Below are 26003 nucleotides of genomic sequence, written 5' to 3'. Positions count from 1 at the left end.
AGTTAGGCCACATTCACTCACTAATAAAAAATAGGGTTAAATAAGTAAATAATCCCCCTAAATATACCAATACTTAGTTTTAGTCCCCATAAAATATTATTTAGGTTTTTAGTCCCTCTAAAATTTTTCATTTATGAAATTAGTCCCTGCTCTACATATAGTATTACACTAGAGCAAGGACTAATTTCATAAATGAAAATTTTTAGAGGGATCAAAAACTTAAAGAATATTTTATGGGAACTAAAATCAAATGTTGGTATATTTAGGGAGAGTATTTATTTATTTAACCCTAAAAAATATACTTATCGAGATGTGGCCTCTCCCAATAAACTACTTCCAAAGACAGGAATCATAACTGTTACATATAAAAAATGACTGATAACACTGTCAGGAAAGAAAGTATATAAATGAATAAGTACAATTATATTATGATTTATGAGTGATATAATACAAAAAATAGTGGGGGATTGACAACAACCAAAACCAAAAACGAACCTCAATATAGCTAAAAAACAAGACAAGACAACTGGAAAACGAATCAAATACCTCACCCAACTCAGTGGTAGTAAGGACTTAAAGCTATATACATTAGTTAAGCACATTAGTAATACTAATTCAGTGTTTAGATTTACTTAAAGCTTGGATCATTTCATAGACTTTATAGTATGACTCCTGTTGCAAGGTTTTTTCTCCTAATTCTGAAGGTGTTTCATTAGGACCCTTATTGGCTTTGGGTCAAGATAAGGTTTTCTTAGCTAGCTGGTAAGTTCATCTCCTTCTCCACTACTTGCATCTACTCTTTGGTACTTGTTCAACAATAAACATGGACACTTGGTATAAACATTATGTTGAGTCACATAAAATTGGACTTAGATCATATGAATAAAAATATTTCAGATTTGTTCAGATGAATAAAAAAATTATGATTGGAAGCCTAATAGATATATTAGTTATTGATTCGATTGAGAGATTATAATATAATTTTTTTTTTTTTGGTACATAGATTATAACATAGTTACCAAAATAAAAATATTAGTTCAGTACTTTAGAGGAATTTTTTTGAAAGAAATACTTTAGAGGAATGTGCTTGAGATACAAGAATTATTGTGCTATTCAATTAGTCTTTGGATATTTCGATGGAGACAATTATAAGTTTTAAAGAGTGAACATAAATATAGTTCTATTCAATCTAGATATTTTTTACAAGATATAAAAAGATTATCAAATTTTATATTACGTTCCCATAAAAATTGTGCCATGCTTTCGTCTCCACAAAATTTTCCTACACATAATTTTTGTCCTTCATGCCTTTAAAAGTTATTTAATTTTCTTTAAACCTCATACATTTTTGAACAATTTTTTTCATGCATACTTAAAACATTATAAAAAGTTTCCTTACAAATATTTTTAATTTTTTAACGTTGGATGAATTAAATTGTTTCATTTTTTCGTTTTTCATTCTTAGGCCCCAGCTCAATGATGCGATTCGAGAAGGGGGTATTCCATTCAACATGGCTCATGGCACACATGCCTTTGATTATCCAAATTTGGACTCAAGGTTCAACCAAGTTTTCAATACAGCTATGATCAATCATACCAAGATAGTTATGAAGAAGGTTCTTGAGAGTTACAAGGGTTTCAAGGACATAAAAAGGCTTGTTGATGTTGGAGGTGGTCTTGGAGTCAACATTAACTTGATCACATCAAAATATCCTGATATACATGGTATCAACTTCGACTTGCCTCATGTCATTCAACATGCCCCTTCTTATCCTTGTATGACCTATTGCACGACAATTATATTCCTTGGAAAAGATTTTATTTGTTTTTTTTTTCTTTAAAGAGAATTCTATTCCTCAAAAGAAAAATCTTTGTTACGTCTATAAAAAAAGTAGATATTGTACCCATAATTTTAATTCAACTAAAAAATTTAAATCAGCTTAAAAAATAGTTAATATGAAAAAAAAGTAACATGGTGTCAAATGATTTGATGTTGGGAATATATAACTAATAAACTACTTGTGTAGGAGTCGAACACATCGGAGCAGATATGTTTGAAAGTGTACCAAAAGCAGATGCCATCTTTATGAAGGTGAGTAAATATGAATTATTGTTCTCGGTAAGGTGGATATAGCTAGGGCAACAAATAAGATCTTCTTTTTCTTATGAAAATAAAAATGTTAATATTTATTTCAAAATTGAAGAGAGTGGGTCAACCATATTAAAGGTAGTCCTCAATCCAATTCTGGTTACGCTTATCAACTTGTTTGGATAATATGTGAATACTAGTGTTTCTAAATTTCATTAGTGTGGAGAATGCTACAATTTTTTAATTGAGCTATAATATGGCTCCAATAAGGAAATATTAAAACCATATACAAAATAGGGTTAAATATGTTGTTGATCTCTATAAATATAACAAATTTTCGTTTTAGTCCCTTTAATTTTTTATTTTTATTTTTTAGGCTATAAATTTTAAGCACCACTTTTGGTCCCTATTTTTAAATCAATTCATATATTTTTTAATCAAATTCTGCAGAAATGTGTATAATATTGTCAAAATCTCTAAAAAAAATTAGAATTTTTTGTCAAAACTTTCATTAAATATCAATTTTTAACCGCAAAAAATATGTTCCCTTATTATTTTTGTTCATGATAACGTAGTTGGCTTTGAGGTTTCTCACTCCCATATGAGTAGTAAATGTCATTAAGGGATTTTATTCATGTTTTCAACAATCTTCTGAAACATTCAGTTATATATTAAATATGTATGTATCTAATAAAAAGTTATCGATTAGTGTAATAAGGATACATTTTGACCTTTAAATTTTTTTCTCTGGTGTCTGATCATCAATTATCTGTAATACGTTTTTGTACCGTGCACAAAATACAATGTTAACTTTTTTATGATCAAATAACATTAGTTTATATGTATACTGACTAAATTTTTATAGTGGATACTACATGATTGGAGCGACGATAATTGCTTAAAGCTTTTGAAGAATTGTTATGATGCTATTCCTGATGATGGAAAGGTTATTGTTTTGGAGGCATTTCTTTCTATTATGGGCCTGTTTGTTTTGGATTTTTTTTTGAAAAAAATCTATTTTTTTGAGTAAAAAATCACTTTTTTAGTTTTTGTTGTGTTTGTTTGAGATTTTTAAAAAATCCATTTTGCTAAAAAAATCATTGTTAGCCTCAAAATGAAAATCTATTTCAAGTAGCTTTTCCAAAATCTATTTTTTTCTTAATGCAAGGAACTCAAGTGTAAGTGTTTCAAATCTCAAAAAAATGATTTTTATGATAGTAGACAAACAGAAATAGCTTTAGATTTTTTTAAAAATCTCTAAAAAAAAAATCTCTAGATTCTTTTAACTCAAAATCTATTTTTTTTAAAGCTGAAACAAACGCACCCTATATCTGATAATGGTTATGCTTCGACCTCCCAATTAGATGTTCTGATGATGACTCAATACTCAGGAGGATAAGAGCGAACTAAGCAAGAATTCATGGATTTGGCAACTATAGTTGGATTTAGTGGCATCAGATATGAATGTCGTGTCTGTAATTTCTGGGTTATGGAGTTCTTTAAGTAAAGAACATGTACTAGTGTTCTTTGAGTGGATTTATTACCAACTAAATTTGGGTTTCGTACTATTTGTACTCCTTTCTATTTTTAATATGAGTTTTTTTTTGTACAATATATGAGTTTTTTTATCATGTGCAAATTCGCACGTGTTAAAAAGTTTGAACTTGCACATTTAATATTAAGTATAAAACATTTGAATAAATAATTATTGTTTTCCAAAAAATTACTACTATTAGTTGTTTTAACATGTGCAATGTTGCACATGTTAGATAAACCCTATATATATATATATATATATATATATATATATATATATATATATATATATATATATATATATATATATATATATATATATATAAGGGTTTGCTAGGATACCCACTAGTTTTTATTAATATAGTTTTTATATATATATAGTTTTTCGCCGTTCAAAAAAAAAACTTGAGTGCTGCTATATGGGATCGAAGTTCTTTCGAATAGGGTTACTTGTTTGCTTATTACAAATACTATTCTATGTGCATTTATATGCTGAAAAAATAAAACAAAATATTTAAAATATTACATATGTATCGAAGTTCTCTCTGATAGTGTTACAAGTTGTTAAGATTCATGACTAGATATATTGCTTGCAAGTTCTTCCATATTTTCATTATGATACTTGATTATGATTTAATAGAGAGAGTCTGCATTATATAGAAGAACTCGAATGAGATGAATCATGTAACTAACTTGCCACATCAACAGAGTTAGTTAAATATTCTCTAACTAATCTAACAACCGATGCTACGATAGTCTAATATTGTTGATGAAGTTACTAATACTCTCATCCAGACAAATAACAACACAATAGCTCTTGGAGGATTCAGAGATATGAGATACGACATAAGGAAATAACAACACAATTAGAAAGTAGGTTGACATAAGGAACTCTGATTCATCAAATACGACATCTTCAGAAATATAAACTTTGTCACTAGCATCTAGACATTTGTGTCCCTTTTATAACACCCTTTTTATAAAATATAAATTTAAACTCATTTTCAGAAGAATATGTAGAACGATACATGGAAAACTTGCTTTGAAATGCTTAAAAACTTGATTACATCTTTCTTTTAAATTGAGCTTTACAATTAAACATTAGTTTACACATTAAACTCAAATAATTGTTTACATAACTATTTTTTTTTAAGTAAGCAACTTAAAAAAACATTCCTAAACCTAGAATCAATTGTGATCGAACTTTGAATGATCCTTGTATACACCTGAAAAAGATTAAATAATAGTGGAGTGAGATAAAAAAATCTAAATGAGTTTCCAAACGAGGGATAAAACGTCATCCATACCTTTAAACGAGGATATTATTTTTCAGTGTTAAATTCATAAAACCACTATCTTTAATTAAATAACATATTTTGAGACCAGCCCAACAATTCATCGATCATAGTTAAATCAATCTTAAATCATAACAATTGATGGATGAAATGACAATTATTGGCAAGTGCACCAAATCGTAACAAGTAATAAAGCAGTAAATTATCGTCTCTATATGGATTGTCGTTCAACTTGATAATTAGTGGAATTTATCATAAAGAAAAAAATTAAAAGAGATGAAATGGTTTGCAAGATTTTATTTGTCCTTCCCAATACGAGATTATGTTGTTATGATTCAGAAGTATAACAACGACTAAGGAATTCTTAAATCTCCTCTTCTTTTATTGTTGGAATTAATGCGGCTAATTATTAGTTTATGGCCTATATTTACCCCGTGATATATCAGTAGAAGTTTTATTTTAATATCACCATAATTCAACCAGTTATAATTGTGGCGTTCTCTTAAGATGAGTCAAAACCCGAAATTCATGCTTTAGATTAAAAGAATTTGATTAATAAAACTTTAGCTAGCCAGTTGAGGTAGGCTTCATTATCATAATATGGGGTTGACCTAAACACTCTAGTTCCCATGAAATCCATAGCGTAAGGTCCTTTCTCAAAAACCCTAGGGGAGTATTTGTAGCAGCTAGGAAAAATGGCTTTAATAGCGTCGTTATCTATCTTAGACCTAGGAAGAGGACCTAGAAATGCATGCGTACTTGTGCTAGGGATAAGTACCTGAGATTTTCATATTAAGGGCGTTCATCCTTCAGGTCAAGTTCAGCTACAAACTTGCAGTTTCCAGGTTCAAAGACAAATCTAAAATTGACCACATATCAAAGTACTCCACAATAAAATTTGCCAACTTTGTAAAATGAGATTGCGTCGCGCATTTCTTGCAGCAATCCTGATGCTCCCAAAATGTTGGATCGCATTCTCGCTCTTCTTGCATCCCATGATGTGTTAAAGTGTTTGGTCATTCAAGATGAACAAAAGCTTGGATCATTTCATAGACTTTATAGTATGGCTCCTGTTGCTAGGTTTTTTGCTCCTAATTCTGATGGTGTTTCATTAGGACCATTGTTTGTTGGCATTGATTCAAGATAATGTTTTCCTAGCAAGCTGGTTAGTTCATTTCCTTCTCCTTTAAGACATCATATTCAACATCCATCAATCATTCATACACACCTTCATACAATCATATAAAGCTATTCACAAAAGACTTGTAAACTATTCGGCCTTAAAGATCATTTCGACAAAGTTCGTCTATCATTTTACAACTTTAAAACAATTGAGACAATTGAATCAAAACCAAGTAAACCAACATTAATGCCTCAACTATGTATACACTTAGATCACATATAAGTGCGGTTGAGTATACATGTACGTTTCATCGGCCAACTACGACAAAATCATAAAAATCACGAAGTTCGTCTCTCTTTTACAAAACGATCAACATTGACACTTTTCAAAGCAAGACAACTCGTTCAGGTATGAAATCCGACAATTCAATCTTAATCAATCATGTAAGCATAAACATAGACCACTGGCAACCTATCAAGCATTAGCTCAAAGTTTTACCAAAACTAATTTGAGAAAAGCCTAAGTTCGCCCCAAAATTACTTCATTTAATGTCAAGCAACACAAGAACTCATTAGACCCTCTGTACAAAGTTATTTCTTTCTTAAAAGCACCCCTAGATAGTTAGGATAAAGCCCCAACACTTAGGAATAAGTTTGGAAACAGTTGGATTGAAGAAAGCGCATTTTTAAGGTTTCTGGGCTGTCAAAATCGCTTCATGATTTATACAGTCGCCCCATGATTTTGGCAGCATCAGACTATACATAAATCTATTGTTGCTGTCAAAATCGCCTCATGATTCGTAAAATCGCTTCATGATTTTGATAGCATTAGACTATGCAGAAATCAACTTATTTTCCAAAATCACTTAACTAGCTCTTCATACAAAAACACAAGTTTCTTCCCAAAACTTTTCACAACCCAATCTTATAACCAAAAACAGAAGTTCATTAAACTTATATCAACACAACAACACTAACATTTCACCTTAATTTATCAAGAATCACAATTCACTATGAATGACCCATTTTCATCAAAACTCTTAAAACAACAACTGCATAAAATGGAACACTCATGGCATAAATCAACAACAACAACATCTCATAACAACAACAACATCATTAAACCATGAATTCATCACAATTCAACAACACAATATCACAATTCATCAATTTGAGCATAATTCACAAGGTACCCATTTCTATATAACATGAGCATGCAAATTCATCATCAACAATTCAATTATCATCAAATTCACATACCTGAACATAACACTAAAACAAGAGCACGAATTTCAACAATTAAGTTCACAATAATCAGTTATCTCAATTAAACACTTTTGAATATAATTAGAGAAGAGATTACAACTAAGAGATTATGATAGAAAACTAGCCCCCTTACCTCTATTGGTAACAAACCTAGCAAAAGCTTCAATTTAGCTCCTAGAATCTCTATCACCTTCTTGATCTTCAAGCTTCTCTCTTCTAACCCTTTTTCTCTTCCTCTTGCTATTTCTCTCTCTACCTCTCTCAAAATCTTATGAAATGAATGTGAACCCTATTTTTTCTACAAAGACTAGAGCTTAAATAGTGTCCACACTAATGGGCTTAACCCTTTTAAAAGTCTTAATGGGCCTAAGACCCTCAATAACTAATCCACAAAGTCTTTACTCATTTACGATTAAAGTTATCGAATAATTACCAGCTCATAATTAATTACCACAACCACACTAGTAACTTAGTAAAAATAATGGTTCTCACTAGAAGCACTAAAAATAATCCTCACAATGAAATTACTAATTTACCCTTGCCCACACAAAGACAAAAATACCCTTCTAACGCTAAACACGTCAAAATACACACATAGGCAAATAATCATATACGAGCATAAATAAACACACATAAATAAACAATAAAATAAATCTAACGAAAATCGGGATGTTACAGCAACAAACAAAAAACTAGAGTAAATCGTGCCTAAATTATAGCTCAATTTGTTAACTTGTGATTTTGTATATCAACTACACATAAGGATTTAAGTAAATAATTGAATCTCACGCGTTAATTAAATCTGATGGTTGATATAGAAAGTTCTCGTTTCTCATATAAGATATTTGGTTCTCACCGGATATGCACCCTATATATATATATATATATATATATATATATATATATATATATATATGTGTGTGTGTGTGTGTGTGTGTGTGTGTGTGTACATACATTTATGTATACATACATACATATATGTGTGTGTGTGTGTGTATATATATATATATATATATGTATATATATATATATATATAGATGGCATATCAAGTGAGAGAGTTTTTATTGTGAGAGATGAGAGGGTTTAATCATAGCCCTTAGATCAATATTAACGGTTGAGATGAAGTTTGTACATATTTAGTCTTTCCTTCCTGTATCATTCACCTCTTCCTGTATCGATGGTTCTTATTTTATTTTTTCCAGACCCCCCACCCCCCCCCCCCCCCCCCACATTCCAGAGGAACAATTTCATGGAAGGGAGAAAACCAGCTACCCTTCTTTTTCAATTGATTTAGGATCTGAGCAAAAAGGAACAATTGGAATAGAGAGTAAAAAAACCTTCGATTGAATTAGAGGATGGAAAGGGAAGAAGGAAGGACCCATATACATATTTTTTTTAATCTAGGTTTCTCATTTAACTTCAATTGTTTCATAGTTCACGTTTAGAAACAACAATTTGATGATTCAATTAGCTTTAAAATTTGGAAAAAAAACAAATTAAAAAAAAGGAAAGAAAGAGTAACGACATCAGTCTAGGCGAAGGCTAAAAGATGAATGTGAAGGGTTGAAAAGATTAGCTACAATTTTAAAAATTAAATACCACCAAAAAGATTGATCTAAGGGTTATGATTTAACCCTCTCATCTCTCACCATAAAAGCTCCTCTCACTTGATACATGCTCTATGTATGTATGTATGTATGTATCTATGTGTATGTATATATTTGTGTGTGTGTGTGTGTGTGTGTGTGTGTGTATATATATATTAATGGTGTACATCAGATTTTGAGGGATGTCGCAAAGGAAGACTACTCGTTTATCTATCTCTCTTAATATAAGAAGAGAAGATGTTGTGGAAAATATATTATTACCCTAAGCTGGTTGCTTGCCAAATCACACAATTGAGGGTAAAAGTTGTCTAAAAAATACTTTATTGAACTAAATGACCAAAATTAACTATGATGATGTCATGTAACTACTAAAGGCATTTGGTTTAGTTTATTTGCTCTACAAAAACAATCTTTCACTTACATTGCAACTAGATAAATTACTTTTGCGTCAGCATTTATATCATTTACCAATGCTGCAAGTTGTACTCTTGGGGGGCAAAAATTCAAATTTCAAAATTCAAATACTCTTTTATATATCATCTAATACTCCTTCACTATTATATCATTCTCCCTTTTTCTTCTTTCACTGTTTTTATGTATACTATTTTTTCTTCTCAATTTTTTCTAACCATTTTTTCATCTCTATTTTGCAGAAAAATCTTGAACACATGAAGATAAATGAAACTTCTTTTATCATCACAAAGGTATGAAGATGATAATAAAATCACTTTTTGGTTGTGCATTGTCTTTAATTTTTTTCCCTCTTCATATCAAATCTCTATAACATGTTAAATGAAGCTTCTTTTTTTGTAAGATTCTCCATGAATGCATAAGAAACAATATACATATAAGAGGAAATAAAACAATGAATAAGTGGGAGAAGAAGTGAGTGGACACATTTTATAGCTTTTGCATCTTCTCATCTTCTTATCTTAGATATCTCTACTTCATATATGTTACAAGAATGTTGAATGATCTTCTTGTGTCTCCAGCAAACTATAAAACAAGAAGAAAAGCACATACAAGTTAAAAGAAAAGCAGAAGTAAATGATGAGAAAACATGGGTAAGTGAACGATCCTTTCTTTTTTTTTTCTTCCATTTCTATTGGATTTTAGTAATACTTGCTGTTTTGAAAAAAAATATATATAACTAATTAGTCAAAATAAGAGTTCAAGAAATAAAATAAAATCTACATAAAATACATGTTTGGACACATTTCTACTTTCATTCATAGACATGCTTTCTTGTGTTACAAAATCAAATGCTCAAATATCTATCCTTCAAATGCTAATCTCATTATTTGTCATAGTCATCTTTAACTTCATTTGTTTTAACAGTGGAATTTTTTTTTTCTTAGTAGGAATGTTAAACAATGTTCTATCTCTCCAAGAAACATCAAAGAGGGTAAATAAATGATGAAAAACAGCTAGAAGAGTACTAATATTTCTATGTGGTCAGGTCATAAATGTATTTTTCAATTTTATGAGTTAAAAAAGTGATGAATTTTAAAGGTAACTCCTTCTGAAAATCTGATTTGAAAAGAAAGAGAGGAGAATGAAATGGTGGATAATATTCAAAAAAAATATATATATAACTCGCCGGAGGTGAAATGGGTGTGACTGAAAGGTGGTTGGTGTAATTGGTGGTACACGGAGGAGATGAAAAAGCAAAGGAGGTTAAGTTTTTTTTTTTTGGTGCATAGAGATGAAAAATTATGTTTACTTGGTTAGGTTAAAAAAATAACTATTCATTATTAATAAATAACAATAAATAAAGAGTTGATGTGTATTTTTTTAAGAAAAAGTTGATGGGTCATTGATTTGTGGTTATGACATATCACGTGTGAACAGTTGAGGAATTGATGTGTGATAAAAAAATTATCATAATAATAATAGAAAAAACAGTGGTGATAGGTGTCACTATTTTTTTGTATAATGTTGTGGTAGAAAAAAATTTGAAATTTTTTGTTGCAGATAGATGAACTAGGAGATAAATCCATGTCAATAGTGCCTTGAGGATAATTGTTATACCTATGATAATTATTTATAATATATTATATAAATTAATGATTTTTTACAAATAACAAACGTTTACTGTACTCGTGCGTCAGCACGGGTTTGTTACTAGTTATATATATGAGAAAACAAATGCCTATCAAAAACTCACAACTGTCCATGCTTCAAATTTTTTTACTTCACTGTAATTTCCCTTTATTGGAGGGTAACGTGGTAATAAATTTTGAAATGGGAGAACCTTGAGTTTTTTACCACACTTTCACCTTTTTACCCTTTTCATTGCACTGTTAGTTCAATAAAGTGAAGGATACATATGTAACAAGTAGTTGTATCATTCATTGATTCCTTCTATTTTTCTGACCATGACATTTTTACCCCTTTTTCATTATGCAAATACAAAGGGAGACTAAGGTTAAATCTGTTAATAGCAACAAATTGCATGGTTTCCCGGTTCCAACTGACACAAGCAACCTATTGTCCAACGGTCTACTCCAACATAGGCTATTACCCGCTCAAAATTTATCTATCAATCTGGTTTACTACTACTTCATTTTCTCTCACAACTTCTTCATATTCTCTTTCTCATAACTTCTTCATACTTTTCTCTCAAAAAATTCCAACGAAGACATCACTTCTTCACTGCTCAAAGGTATCGCTTCTTCATACTCTTTCCCTTGCTGGCCATTTTTTTTTAAATCTCAAATTTTAACTGGTAAAATCGCATAAACTAATGGTTTGTAATACAGATCTAGGTTTTTTTTTACTCATCTTCAGATTTTCTTTCGATTGTAGCCATATTTGTTGTTGTAGATCTACTATAATGATCTGTTGTTGGTGGTTTTTTCTTCTGGTTTGCGTCAATGTTTGGGAGTTGGGTTGGTGCTGCTATTTTTGTTCTGTTTTATGTGTTTTGTATAACAGACCTATGTTTATTTTAAGCTATATTTTGAATTTTCCAATTTCATAAGACCTAGAATGATTTTTATGTTGTTTGATGTTTCTAAAGTGTTTCTAAACATTGCATTCCAGTTGTTACCAGGTTATTGTTAATCATATGTTACCAAAAATTGATTCATGCTTTTCATAAGGGGCTATTATGAATGTTGGTTCTTTGTTTTGCTGATTCTGTTTGTATTTTTTTCCAAAATCAGAGATGTTTTGTATCATTTCATGCTCTTGATTTCTGTTCTTCTACTTCAAGGTTCTCTTTTTATTAATATCCAATACCAAAAACCTGTTTTTTTTATTTTATTTTTAGTTCTGATGTGTTTAAAATTCAGACAAAGTTTGTGTTTTTTTTTGTTGATTTTAAGTTGTCATGTGTTTAAAATCATGAAAAAAAATGTGGTTTTTTGTTGGTTTTTTGTTGACATCCGTTTATATATTTTGGTTTCAAGTTTGATGTATTTAGATTCACTTAAAGTATGTCTTTTTTTGAAAGAATTGCTGCATTTTTTTTACCAAAACCGTGTTCTTTAACTTAATGTAGAATGGAAGATTATGAAGAGGTTGCTCGTGGTTTTGATAAGATTAAAGACGTTGATGACAGTAAGATGTGTGGGTCCTTGCTGTGAGGATTGTTGATCTCTGGCCGGTAATTGGCAAATACAAAAGTGAACATCTTGAAATGATCGTTAAGGATGCCGAGGTATCGTTTTATTTTCTATCCTATTTCATTCTTTCATTGAGTTAAGTTCAATAACACCTTACTGACTAACTACATATATCAAACCATACAGGGTGATGTAATTCATATTACACTCCCTAAAGACTTTCTTGCAAAGTTTAAACCTCAGCTGACGTTGGATCAAACTTATGAAATGGAGAACTTTAAGGTTAGCACCAATGACTTGGTTGTCAAGGCTTGTGATCATAGATTCAGGCTCACGGCCACAGGTGCTACTGTGATTGAAAAACAAGATTTTCCTGACATTGCTATGGCAAGCTTTAACTTCAAGGACTTTGCTGAAGTCCTTGCTGGTAAATACAGGCCAGATTTGTTGGTTGGTGAGTATTTGTGTTTAATGACAGATCATTTAGTTTACTTTGTCAAACCATCTAACATCTGTTTTGGTCTTAAATGTACATCAGATGTAATTGGAGCCTTTCAAGAAATGACAAATACTAACAGGGGAAATGGGAGATTAAGATCGATTACTTTTACCCTCAAAGATGCTAGGTAATTAAATTGAATTACTCATATATTTCATATTGATGGATTATTTTAATTTGTCATATGCAATATAAAAACTCACAACTTCTTAACTGTTGGTTCACCTGTGCTTTTGTAGTGCCAATATTCTTCATTGTTGCTTGTGGGATGATCATGCCAAGCTGTGTGTCGATGCCTTCTCCAAATTTGATGGAACTCAACCTCAACCATATGTTATACTTATCAAACATGAAAGGGTTAAGCCGGAACAAGGTACCTACGTATTTGTCAATTTGTTCATTCATTGGCTTCTAAGAGATTCGACCAATTGGTAACCTAAAAATACCATTATTTTCAGCTCCATACCCACTCTGCTTCACAAATACTTGGGATGGAACTCAAGTTATGTTCAATCCACCTTTACTAGATGTTGCGCTGTTCAAAGAAAAGTATGTTTGATTTAATTATTCATATCCCGTACATGCTCAATATTTTGTGAATATTTAGTGTTGCATAATTTATGTTTGTTTTGACTTAGGTTTAAAGATCTGCCATCAGATGCTCTTTCCTTATCTCAAACATATTCCCAATTCAGTCAGGGCTCCCAATTTTTACAAAACACTGATACTATGTCTAATGCCACATTTCTTAGTCTTGCTGAGATTTCTAATATCACTCAGGTTCTTTTTCACCACTATTATCTTCATGAAATTGATTTAACCATCTTCAATTCTTTCTCACCATTTTAGACTTTTGAGTACAGGAGTTATCATGTGTCACCGTTGCCGAAGTCAAAAAGTTAAATGCTACCAGACATGGTTGGACTTATGATGGATGCAACCACTGCACTAGAAGTGTCAACCTCGAAGGTGATAAGTGGGTGTGTTATCATAAACATAAAAATGATGAGCCATTGCCAAGGTATATTGTACTGTAATATCACAGCCAAATACTGAACTATGCCTGCTCATTTTCATAATGCACTGCGAATTCACATTTTAGCTATCCCCGCTGATAATGACGATAAGCATTTGTTGTTAATATTAGATACAAGGTTGAAGTCACTGCTGTCCATAAGGAAGAACAATCAGATTAATCTTCTGGGATGAGTTGTCTGCTTCCATACTCAAGATTTCTGCGGCAGATCTGAGGAAAAAGATGGTTAGGGTGAGTGCTCCATTATGTTGCTTTACTGTTTGTTATCATAATTGCATATTGCTTTTATTCTTTCATGTTTAATCTTTAAATCATATAAACTAGGTTGGTCTTACCAATCCACACACATACCCAAAAACTCTTGATAAATTGCTATACAAGAAAAAGGTTTATAAAATAAAAGCACTACCAGGAGGAAATCCATGTTCTGTTCTCCAAGTTAGTGAGAGTGAACCACTTCTAGCAAATCTGGAGAAACAATTTGGTTTGGTAGAGGTAAAATCTATACACAGTTATGTATATTTCAACCACTTTCAAACTATATCCAATTATTTACAAATGCTCATTTCCATACAGACATCTTCAGGTAAGCAACCTCTTGGACTTGAGATGGCAGATATATGAACTTCAAGTAAGCAAAGTGTTGGACTTGATTCTCTTGAGTTGTCATCAATGGATACTTCTATGGTTCCTGTTGTAAGTCCCTACATCATATACATTTGTTTATCCTGCCTATATCATATTAGTTATGTTTTCAGATTTTTTATTTCCATTCTAAATTATATAGGAGTCTCTTTGCGGAGAAAATGATCTAAGTGTAACTTCTTCTACTACTCCGAGCAAAAGACTCTCCATGGATGACACTGATTCGAAAGTCATACCTGCTACACAAGATGTAGAGCCTACTCAACGTTCAGCTACCAAAGTTAGTAAGCCTCCAAGAAATGCCAAAACTCCAAAGACCGAGCGCTAGATGTTTTCCCTATATGTGTTGTATCAAGAACTAGGCAGGCTGATGTTGATGACATTAATATAATGCCACCTTTTGGACTATAAACTATTCTTAACTTTTATATTTTGTTGCTTGAATGTCTTGAGGATGTCCTCATGGAACTTCATTATCCTATATTATCTTATCTATTACCTACTCAGACAATTACTCTACTGATATTTCAGCTTCAATGTTGGTTGAATGCCACTGAACTCATTCATGACTATTATTGACCATCAATCTTATATATTTGCACTTTGTCAATGTTTATATATGTTACTGCATGATTGATTATACGCTAATCTCACTTTTAAGGAAAATGTTGAACAATTATATTGAAAATTCAAGAGATTGTCCTTTTAAATGAAATGTAAAATTCAAGTTTCCGTAAATAACCTATTTCACTAACAACCCTACCTTAAGTATGGAACAATCACTTTATTCCCTACAATTTCATGAATTATGGTCCAGTTTGTTAGTCAATAAACCTATCTTTCTTCATTGCTTACTAATTATGGTTTATACCATAACAAATTTTTTCGGTTGAGTCATTATGTCATAGTAAATCACCAAAATCTTGCAGGTATTATATTTATGCAATATTACATACGGTTGATAAATCATTTCTAATATACCTGCTACATACAATATTACATACATAAATTTGGTATTATCTTTTAGAGAATTTAATTTAAAATTAATAATTAGTCTTTTACGCACTTAACAACCAACATCCACTACATCTTTTGCATAGATTTATTCAATACAATAACTATGATATTTTTGGTTAAGTTATAGAAGTTATGTGACTGTACCAGACATAAAATGTGAATAGCTTCACTCTAGCTCCATTCTCCTAAGACTTCTTAAGTACATACTAAAAAGGTAACATACTTACTTTATCTTCCAAACTATTATAATATTATCACATTTACTATAAACCTCTTTTTCATTTCTCATTTCCAAACTTTTCATTCAAATTTCACTTTCAAATTGGATGGAAGTTTATTTTCGATTCAAATTTCAATTTCACAATTAAGGTTTGAAAGCATCCACTACATGTTTTGCATCTTTTTATTAAATTGCATATTTTTATTAAATTATTAACAATTAAAATTTTGTATAAATTACAGCACTGATGTGACAGTAGCAGACTGCAAACGGAGTAAGCTTCACTGTAGCTTCACTGTAGCACCCTTATCCTAGGACTTCTTAAGTACATGCAAAAAAGGTAATACACAGTCCTTATCTTAGAATCTATTATAATATTGTAAGACTTAGTAATCTACTCTTTTAACTTATTCATTTCCAAAATTTTCATTCAAAGATCATTTTTAAGTTGGAGGGAAGCATCTTTTCGTTTGAAATTTGATTTGAAATTTTTACCTTCTTTTCCATTTCTAAAAACAGGATAAGTTTACAAATTCATAAAACACTTTCTTATTTTAGCTTAAGTAATACCATTAACAAATTGTATTATCTTTCTCAACTTCTGAAATTAAGTTGAGAACTCAATAGAGGATGAAGATGATACAACAAAGAAGAATAAAGCATCTTTAAGAAGATTGAGAAGACAAAATTATCTGAAACAAAGGCGAGAGAAGAGAGCCAAACTTGACGTCAATGTTACAACCCAGCGTACCACTTTTGCTAATATCACTAGCTATCAAGTTCAATCAAATTTACAGCAATCAAAACAAGGCAAAAAAACTCATGGGCCAACTCAAATCACTCCTTCAACCAGTAACTACACTCCTAAACATCCATTTAACATAAACGTTCTAAACATGAACCATCATTCTTTTGCTCCTTCAGGTTCTGCAAGCAATACTAACATTCAGACACCAATGGGTAACCAACCTATTATGTCACTTAATGACAACACACCTGTGCTTAGAAAAATGTCAAGGTTCAACGGAATACCTTCTGTCATAAATACTAACAGAAAAACACCACTGCCCACACCAAACATTATTGATCCTTATACTCTTCCAAATTTCACACAGCCAACGTCATCAGCTGATTTCCAAATGCCCAAAAGAACTCGGACTAACTTCAATCAACAAGGAGTAAACTTGATGAACAGGTTTTCTGCAGTTGACACAGACAGAGCTTCATCATCAAGAGTCAATAATCAAATACCAAATCCTGATATTTCTAATGATGATACAAGTTCTGTTGATACTGAAGAACAAGCAGCCTTCATGTCACATCATGAATCTGAATCTAACAACAGTGAAGATGATGAGGTTATGTCAAGCAATAACAATACACAACTCCCAAATTTAGAAGCATGTAATGTTGTCAATATCCTTTGTTACTACAAGATCATTATTGTCTTTTAAATGCAATATAACTTTAACAACTATTTATTATTATCTCAGGTTATTCTGATATTGGTGATCCTTCTTTTGAATGTCGTAAATGTGATGCATGCATGTGGTACCAAGAGCGTAGGAGGAAGTCAAGAGAAAGTTCTAATCCTGAGTTTGGAATGTGTTGTGGCAATGGCAAAGTTCAAATACCTTTCTTGCCAACACCTTCTCCGTTATTACATGATCTTATGTTCAACAATTCTTCAACTGAAAGCAAACAATTTAATCAGAACATAAGATTATATAATACAGTAGAAACTCTATAAATTAATAATGTCAGGACCGGAGTAATTTATTAATTTAGAGAGTTATTAATTTATCGATAAATTAATAATTATTAATTTAAAGAGTTTTTAAGTAATTATATTGGACATACCAAACAAAAAGGCAAATTAGTCTATGCCTTTTAGAATTACGTTGCAGCGAACCTTGGGACTCAACGTAAATTAGTAACTACTGTGTTCATATGCATTGGAAATCAATAATGACTTTTGAACTTTAAAGGAAAACAGACAACTATTGAATCATATTTCAATAGAGTGTAATATATTTTTTTCAGTTTCTATGAATTATTAATTTATGATTTTCTTGGGACCGAAAATTATAAAGGGATCTTCCAAAAAATTATTATCTTATTATTTTATCGAGTTTTTCAATTTTTTACATTGGCCCAAGTCGGGACCGGACAAATTTATTATTTTAGAGAGTTTATTAATTTACCGAGTATTAATTTAAAGAGTTTCTACTGTAGCATGTTTGCATTCAGCTCACCTGGATTTGAGGTTGATAAGGGAATTATACCAGGAAGAGGTCCACCAACTATCATAATTCAAGGCCAATCATGTCACCGAATGGGAAGTATGATTCCTGCTGCTGGAAAGACTGCAAAATTTGCACAGCTATATATATTCGATACAGATAACGAACTACAAAATAGAGTTCAAGGGATAAGGTACAATGTTTCTTATATATTCTCTTGTGTTTTTAGGTTTCAATGTATTTTATTAATTCAATGTATCAACTAAACCACCATTATGTTTCAGGAATCCTAATCTTAATATGCAGACCGTGTCAAACTTGCAAAACATGCTTGATCACACCAACTGCCATGCTAAATCGTTTAGGAAGGCCCGTGATAGATTAAGGCAAGGCAATGTTGAGAACTTAAAGCTAAAGCTCATATCAGATAGAACAACTGATGGAAGGATTTATAATCAACCTACTGTCTCCAAAGTAGCAGCTTTGATAGTAGGTGATGTTGACTCTGCAGCAAGAAGAGATATAATTATGGAGAGGCAAAGTGGTCGTTTAGAAAGAATTGATGAGTTCCATCCAGCATATCTTGCATATCAATATCCCCTGTTGTTTCCTTATGGTGAAGATGGATATAGAGATGATGTTCTTCACCGAGGCATCATTGCAGGTAAATAATCAAAGATGGATCTACTAACAATAAGAGAATGGTTAACATTTAGACTTCAATCGAGGAAAATGGAAGCTATGACAATATTATGTGCAAGGAGATTATTTCAGCAGTTTTTGGTAGATTGTTTTACAATGATGGAGGCTGATAGGTTGAAATGGTTGAGGAAAAACCAGTCCAAGTTAAGAGTTGGGAAATACAGAAGTTTGAGTAACAACCAAGCAAATGTAGATGGCCAGACTACAAAGCAGGGTAAGAGAGTTGTACTGCCGTCAAGTTATGTTGGTGGTCGTAGGTATATGGATCAACTTTATTTTGATGGTATGGCCATTTCAAGTTCTGTTGGGTTTCCCGATTTATTTATCACATTCACCTGCAATCCAAGCTGGCCTGAAATACAACGCTTTGTTGATGCAAAAGGTTTGAAACCATACGACCGACCAGATATCATAGCAAGGGTTTTCAAAATTAAGTTTGATGAACTTCTCAATGATTTGACAAAAAAACATATCCTTGGCAAAGTAATTGCATGTAAGTTTTATTTCTATATATCTCAATAGCTTTAAAAGTTTATTCTATAAACACTGACATACCTGATTATTCTTTTTCGTATAGATATGTACACCATTGAGTTTCAAAAGAGAGGACTACCGCATGCTCATATTCTTATATTCTTGCACCCTTCCAGTAAGTATCCTACACCATATCACATTAATCAGATAATTTCTGCTGAGATACCACACCCTGAAAATGATAGAGAACTATACAAATTAGTTGGCACTCATATGATGCATGGACCATGTGGTTTAGCAAAACCATCATCCCCTTGCATGAAAAAAAAAAGATAAATGTTCCAATTTTTTTCCAAAAAAGTTTCAGGCAACCACAATTGTTGATCATGAAGGTTATCATGTGTACAGAAGAAGGGATAATGGTAGGAAGATTATTAAAAATGGAATCAGCTTGGATAACAGATATGTTGTGCCACACAATCCATATTTATTGATGAAATATCAAGCTCATATAAATATGGAGTGGTGTAATCAATCAAGTTCAATCAAATACTTATTCAAATATATTAACAAAGGATATGATAGAATCACTGTTGCAGTGCTTCCGATGGCTCAAGTCAATCCAATGCTAATGAGATTAAACAATATCTTGATTGTCGCTATGTTTCACCTAGCGAAGCTTGCTGGAGGATATTTGCCTTTCCAATCCATGGAAGAAAGCCAGCTGTTGAAAGATTGTTCTATCATTTGTCTGGCGTGCAGTCAGTTTATTTCAATGATTATGAGCAAGTGGATGATGTTCTACTAAAGCCTTCTGTTACTGAATCGATGTTTACATCATGGCTTCAATGCAACGCTAAATATCCTGAAGCATGGTCTCTTACTTACTCAAAATTTGTGTCCAAGTTTGTTTATGTTAAATCTACAAGAACCTGGAAATCAAGGAAAAAAGGATACACCATTGGAAGGTTAATGTGGGTGCCGCCGAGTACAGGTGAAGTCTTCTATTTGAGGATGATGTTAACAGTTGTCAAGGGACCAACTTCCTATGAAGATATTAAAACTGTCAATAACATTTACTACGATACTATTAGGGAAGCATGTTATGCAATGGGCTTCTTGGGGATGATAAAGAATATATAGAAGCAATAAAGGAAATGAGTGTTTGGGCAACCAGTGTTTTCATAAGAATACTATTTGTAACTCTGCTACTTTCCGCGACTATGGACAGGCCAATTCATATTTGGAATAACACGTGGAAGTGGTTAAGTGATGGTGTTCTATACGAACAAAGACGAGTGGCTAATAACAGAGGTATCATTCTACTTACATCTTTTCCTATTATTGAATAACTTTATTCTCATTTTATTCTATTCTAATCCTACCAGATTTGGAACTCACTGATGATCAAATTAAGAACTTAACTCTGACATTAATTGAAAAGCACATGGAGAAGAATAGAAGATCTTTAAAGGAATTTAAAGGATTTCCATACCCAACAGATTATGTCATGGAAGAGCTTGGTAACAGATTGATTTATGATGAGCTTAACTATGATGAAGATGCATTGAAGTTAGAATTCAAAAGACTATTCAATACTCTAACAGGTAAAGTGCAAATACATTGGTGTTATTTGGATTATTTCTAACTATCAATTCATAGTTTTACCATATATTTTATACAAATTTAGATGAACAAAGAGGCATTTATCATAAAATAATGTCTGCCGTTAATGGACAAAATGGTGGTGTGTTTTTCTTACACGGTTACGGAGGAACAGGCAAAACATTTATGTGGACAACTTTAGCTGTTGCATTGAGGAGTCAGAGTAAAATTGTTCTAACTGTTGCAACAAGTGGTATTGCTTCTCTTTTGTTACCTGGAGGGCGAACTGCTCACTCCAAATTCAAAATACCTGTGCCTTCATTTGACAACTCAACATGTAACATTGATGGTAATAGCGATCTTGCAAAACTGTTAAAGGTTACAAACTTGATCATATGGGATGAGGCACCAATGGCTCATAAGTTTTGTTTTGAAGCTTTAGATAGAACTCTAAGAGACATTATGTCTGACACTGCGGACGGTGACAAAATATTTGGTGGCAAGGTCATTGTGTTTGGAGGAGACTTTAGGCAAATTTTACCAGTTGTACCAAGAGCTAACAGGTCAGACATTGTACATTCATCAATAAATTCTTCATACATTTGGGATGAATGTCATGTTCTAACACTGACTAAAAATATGCGCCTACGATCTAATGCTGGATCATCTGATGCCGACGAGTTAAAGACTTTCTCCGAATGGATACTGAAGGTTGGTGAGGGAAAGATATCTGAGCCAAATGATGGCATTGCAGATTTTGAAATACCTGATGACCTGTTAATTAAGGAGTTTGATGATCCAATTGATGCTATTATGAAAAGTACTTATCCAAACTTTTTGAATATGTACAACAATCTTGATTATCTACAACAAAGAGCTATACTTGCATCAACCATAGATATGGTTGATACAATCAATGACTACGTTCTTTCAATTATTCCAAGTATACACAATCATCATTATTCATTGACTCTATGATATACATTCACAATTACTACATATTCACTAAACTAATTCTGTTTTATTCATGAAGGAGAAGAGAAAGAATACTTCAGCTCTGATTCCATAGACAGATCAGAAGTTAACGAGCAATGCCAGTCTTTTCAGTTATTCACTCCAGAATTCTTAAGTACATTAAGAACTTCAGGACTTCCAAACCATAAAATAAAACTGAAAGTTGGAACTCCTATAATGCTATTAAGAAATTTAGATCAAGTATAGGGATTATGCAACGGTACTCGACTGATTGTTACTAGGATGGCCAATCATGTGATTGAAGCTAAGATCATTTCAGGTAAAAATGTTGGCAACCTAACATATATACCAAGAATGTCCATGTCACCTTCTCAATCTCCCTGGCCTTTTAAACTTATCAGAAGACAATTTCCTATTATTGTATCTTATGCAATGACTATAAATAAGTCACAAGGCCAAACTATTGACAGTGTTGGTCTATATTTTCCAAGATCAGTCTTCAATCATGGTCAATTGTACGTTGCATTCTCCAGGGTCAGGACTAAAGCCGGTCTAAAAATCTTGATTCATGATCTAGAACAAAAAACCACTTTCCAACACCACAAATGTGGTTTACAAGGAAGTTTTTGATAACCTTTACTGAGTAAGTTTATTTGCCTGTTTTCATTAACTTTATTGTCAATATTAACATCACTATATCTGACTGTTTGTATCATAACAGAAATTTTCATTTTAATATCATTGAGTTTTCAAATTGCAAGTTTTTTTTTAGGCTAAAATATGGTTTTAGTCCCTGCAAATATACCTCGTTTTGGTTTTAGTCCCTGAAAAAAAAATTTGTTGTTTTTGGTCCCTGCAAAAATTTTTATGTTTGAAAATATTCCCGGAGGGACTATTTTCAAAAACAAAAAAATTTGCAGGGACCTTTTTTAAAACACACAATATTTTGCAGGGACCAAAAACTACAAAATTGGTTCAGTTATAATGTGCCACGTATGCAAATCATCACAAAAGTGGGATCAGAGACTATTTTCAAAAACAAAATATTTTGCAGAGACCAAAAACTACAAAAAAAATTGACAGGGACTAAAACCAAAACAAGGCATATTTGCAGGGACTAAAATCATATTTTAGCCTTTTTTTATACACAAATTGATCTACCTGGGTACATGCTTCAATTCTGTATGCCTACTGATAATCATGACCATGAATTGCAATATTTATTCTTCATGCTAATTATTTTCTACACTTTTTATATAATACTTAAATTATGTTTTGGCCTCTGAATTGTTCATATAATACTTTATATTTTATGTTGATTCCTGTTACTTATGATACCATTTATGATTCTGATTCCTTTATCTATAAATATAATATTCATATGCTCATCTCTGTTAGACAAGAAGCCTATAACATTTCCTTTATTAAAATTTTGAATACAATTTATCATTCAACATTTCTATCATAATTTTTATTTGGTCTTTATTTTTTTTTTTTTTTTGCAGTTTCTACATTGTTTAGTCATGTCTGACTGTTTCTGGGAACACACACCAACTTTACTTGAAGCCATTGAATGTCAAAGCTGCTAAGTTGGAAATTGTTTCTGTTTTCTAAGTATTTTTCACTTATACATTCAATTATTGTAGCTGAATACAAGAAAATTTATATCTTATCATTTGAATTCAGCACAGCTTACTTTTGCATCTTTTTATGATATCAATATTTTGTCTTTACTCTTGACCATTCAATTATTCTACTACAATAGCTGTTAAGAGATTCCTAAAGCATGTGGCAGTGAATTGCCTATTCAATAACCCTGCATGAATTGCCTATTCAACAAAAGTAGCTGCACATACTTCAACCATAGCATGTGGACAAATTTTCTGTATACCTGTGCTACTTATACAACATTACATTTGCTGAACATTTGTCATCAATACTTACCATTCCACTTAAACAATTCTTTATTATTATTTTCAATTTAAAATATAACTTCATTATAAATACTTCCTACCTTATCAAATTAATATCACTTACTTTGGCTTACATTTCCATTGTTAACAAAAACAATATCATACAATGGAGGATTTTACTGAAATACTTGAAAGGGATCCAATAGATTATTTCTCAGCTGTCAAGGTTTCAGAACATGTTCTTTCAGCTACTTTTTTTGAACATTTTAATCTATATCTATGATTCAGCAATTACTTATATTTATGTTAGTCTCATATCTCAAATTTTCCCCTTTTTTTAGATGTATGTTGAGGTAGAACCATCATTTGTGCACAAGTATTATGCTGAGCTAATTCCTACATGGCAAATTCTTAATACCATTGATAGGGGCCACCTTTTATCCTTCAAAAAAAGTATGGTTAACCTTCTATTGACTAATGGATGGACTGCAGTACATGATTTTCATGAATTTCTTGATAACGTCGAAATTGCATTTGGTTATTATGGAAAGAATATGTTTGGTGTTTATATGTACAAGGAAATCTATGATAATAAGGATCTTCCCATATGGCACAGTCGATGCACAATCCCTAACCATACTGCCTACTTTGACACTGTTCTCTCTCAATCCGACTTTTTGAGTCCAATGAAGGTTCAAATCAATATTTAGTGGTTTTCATTCAATACATATATACTCAGTTCTATACTCAGTTCTAAACTATTCCCTTCATTTTGCAGCAAGTAGATGATGAATTTGCAATGTATCTGAAGCAGTACCATTCCAGAGCGTAACACTTTGTGGGGATTATGGTGAGGATCAAAAATTCCAAGTTTACTTCCTTAATGATCACAATTTGACAACTCTGTTTGGAATTAGCTGGGATGTGTTCTGCAAAGCTAACCATTTCAAAATTGGCCAAACAATCCGCTTCAAATTGATGCCTTCTGATAATACAAAGTGCCATGTTTATCAAGTCCGTCCATCTGCTTCTTCTAATGCATTTGTTTAATAAGTTCTACTTCTGTTCCAACTTCAGTGATAAGTGATGCTGCCTTGTCTTAGACTACTATCAATTTCAATCTACTCTTCATGTTAAGTTTCTATTATATTATATGTAATATTTTTATTTCTGTGTTAGACTACCTACTCTTTTATGTCAGGTTTGTATTAGTAAGTTCTACTAATTAATTAAAATTTAATGTTATGTTAACACATTTCTACGTTTTACACTAACTATTTTATATATTGGTTTTATGTAAGGATGGTGGAAATAATAGTCATTTATATTATTTTATATCAATGACAAATAATATTACATTATAGATATTCTATATACTTTTTTTTCAGAGAGATAGTATTTGATATACCTAATAGTGTATTAAATTTACATTTTTAAACTCCTAAAGTATTCTTAAAATTTTCATTTTATAGTGTACTATATTCAGTTAAACAATAATACTCTTAAAATAATCATGTTATTACAACTTACTTTTTCTTATTAACTAAATTAAAATTGAATGTGATACATCTGATATAATTTATAACAATTATCAACTACTCAACACATACTATATTCATCTTATTCCATGAAATTTTAATTATAACATACTTTCTAATAATCTTTAAAATCACTCCAGAGGAGTGACATACAATATTCGTGTTGGAATTTCAAAATTAAACAAGAGAACACATCCAACTGAATATTTTTTCGACACCATAAATTGAAACCATCCTTTTCCAAGATACTTTAAACTTTCATTTCGCGGATCGACGTAAATTTTACATTCATAAGCATTCTGCGTTTCTTCATCTATGAGCGTTAAGCTATTTTCATCACTGCTGTTAAGTTGTTCCGAAACGAGTTTTGGAAAATGCTGCAAAATAAAATAATAATTACATTACTAGATTGAAATGATATATCAATAAATCAATTTATTTATGATATTTCATCTTACCATAACCCCTACACCATTGACACATTTCTTGGTTAACTCTTGAGTCCACAACATTGGATTCATCTCAACTTTAGGAACCAACTTTAGTTTGAAAAAACTATTTAATTTTGTACAACTTGCTTCGTAAAATGTATCCAATACTACCTTTCAAGTCCCTTTAAATAGGCAACTACTTTTTTTTTTTGAAGAATAC

General features: G+C 31.5%; 1 protein-coding gene, 1 long non-coding RNA gene and 3 pseudogenes across 4 annotated transcripts; 4 read left to right on the top strand and 1 right to left on the bottom strand.

Moving 5' to 3' along the window:
• Positions 1-609: 609 nt before the first annotated feature.
• On the top strand, positions 610-3740 carry LOC146900210 (cathecol O-methyltransferase 1-like; annotated as a pseudogene). Its single transcript, XR_015022715.1, has 4 exons — positions 610-762; positions 1466-1776; positions 2028-2092; positions 2955-3740. The product of XR_015022715.1 is annotated as a cathecol O-methyltransferase 1-like (transcript).
• Positions 3741-4667: 927 nt separating this feature from the next.
• Positions 4668-7580, bottom strand: LOC146900209 (uncharacterized). The gene is made up of 3 exons (XR_015022716.1): positions 7442-7580; positions 5699-6104; positions 4668-4851 (listed from the first exon to the last, which is right to left on the bottom strand). It is a non-coding gene; the product is annotated as an uncharacterized LOC146900209 (long non-coding RNA).
• A 4842-nt stretch (positions 7581-12422) lies between these two features.
• Positions 12423-15275, top strand: LOC146900208 (uncharacterized; annotated as a pseudogene). The gene is made up of 11 exons (XR_015022713.1): positions 12423-12580; positions 12672-12939; positions 13024-13111; positions 13224-13357; positions 13443-13533; positions 13623-13764; positions 13848-14005; positions 14132-14251; positions 14345-14515; positions 14597-14716; positions 14808-15275. The product of XR_015022713.1 is annotated as an uncharacterized LOC146900208 (transcript).
• Positions 15128-22544, top strand: LOC146900207 (uncharacterized; annotated as a pseudogene).
• Positions 22545-23800: 1256 nt separating this feature from the next.
• On the top strand, positions 23801-25046 carry LOC146900206 (uncharacterized). The gene is made up of 3 exons (XM_085738050.1): positions 23801-24052; positions 24156-24506; positions 24593-25046. Exons 1-3 carry the CDS (start codon positions 23981-23983, stop codon positions 24644-24646), a joined length of 477 nt encoding a protein of 158 aa, XP_085594176.1. The 5' UTR covers positions 23801-23980; the 3' UTR covers positions 24647-25046.
• The last annotated feature ends 957 nt before the right edge of the window (positions 25047-26003 follow it).

This window comes from Medicago sativa, chromosome 8, assembly GCF_051527215.1.
Source record: "Medicago sativa cultivar Bolivia chromosome 8, Bolivia_mono, whole genome shotgun sequence".
NCBI classification, from domain to species: domain Eukaryota; kingdom Viridiplantae; phylum Streptophyta; class Magnoliopsida; order Fabales; family Fabaceae; genus Medicago; species Medicago sativa.
The sequence above is the reverse complement of the archived record's forward strand: the minus strand, read 5'-3'. Positions and strand labels throughout refer to the sequence as shown.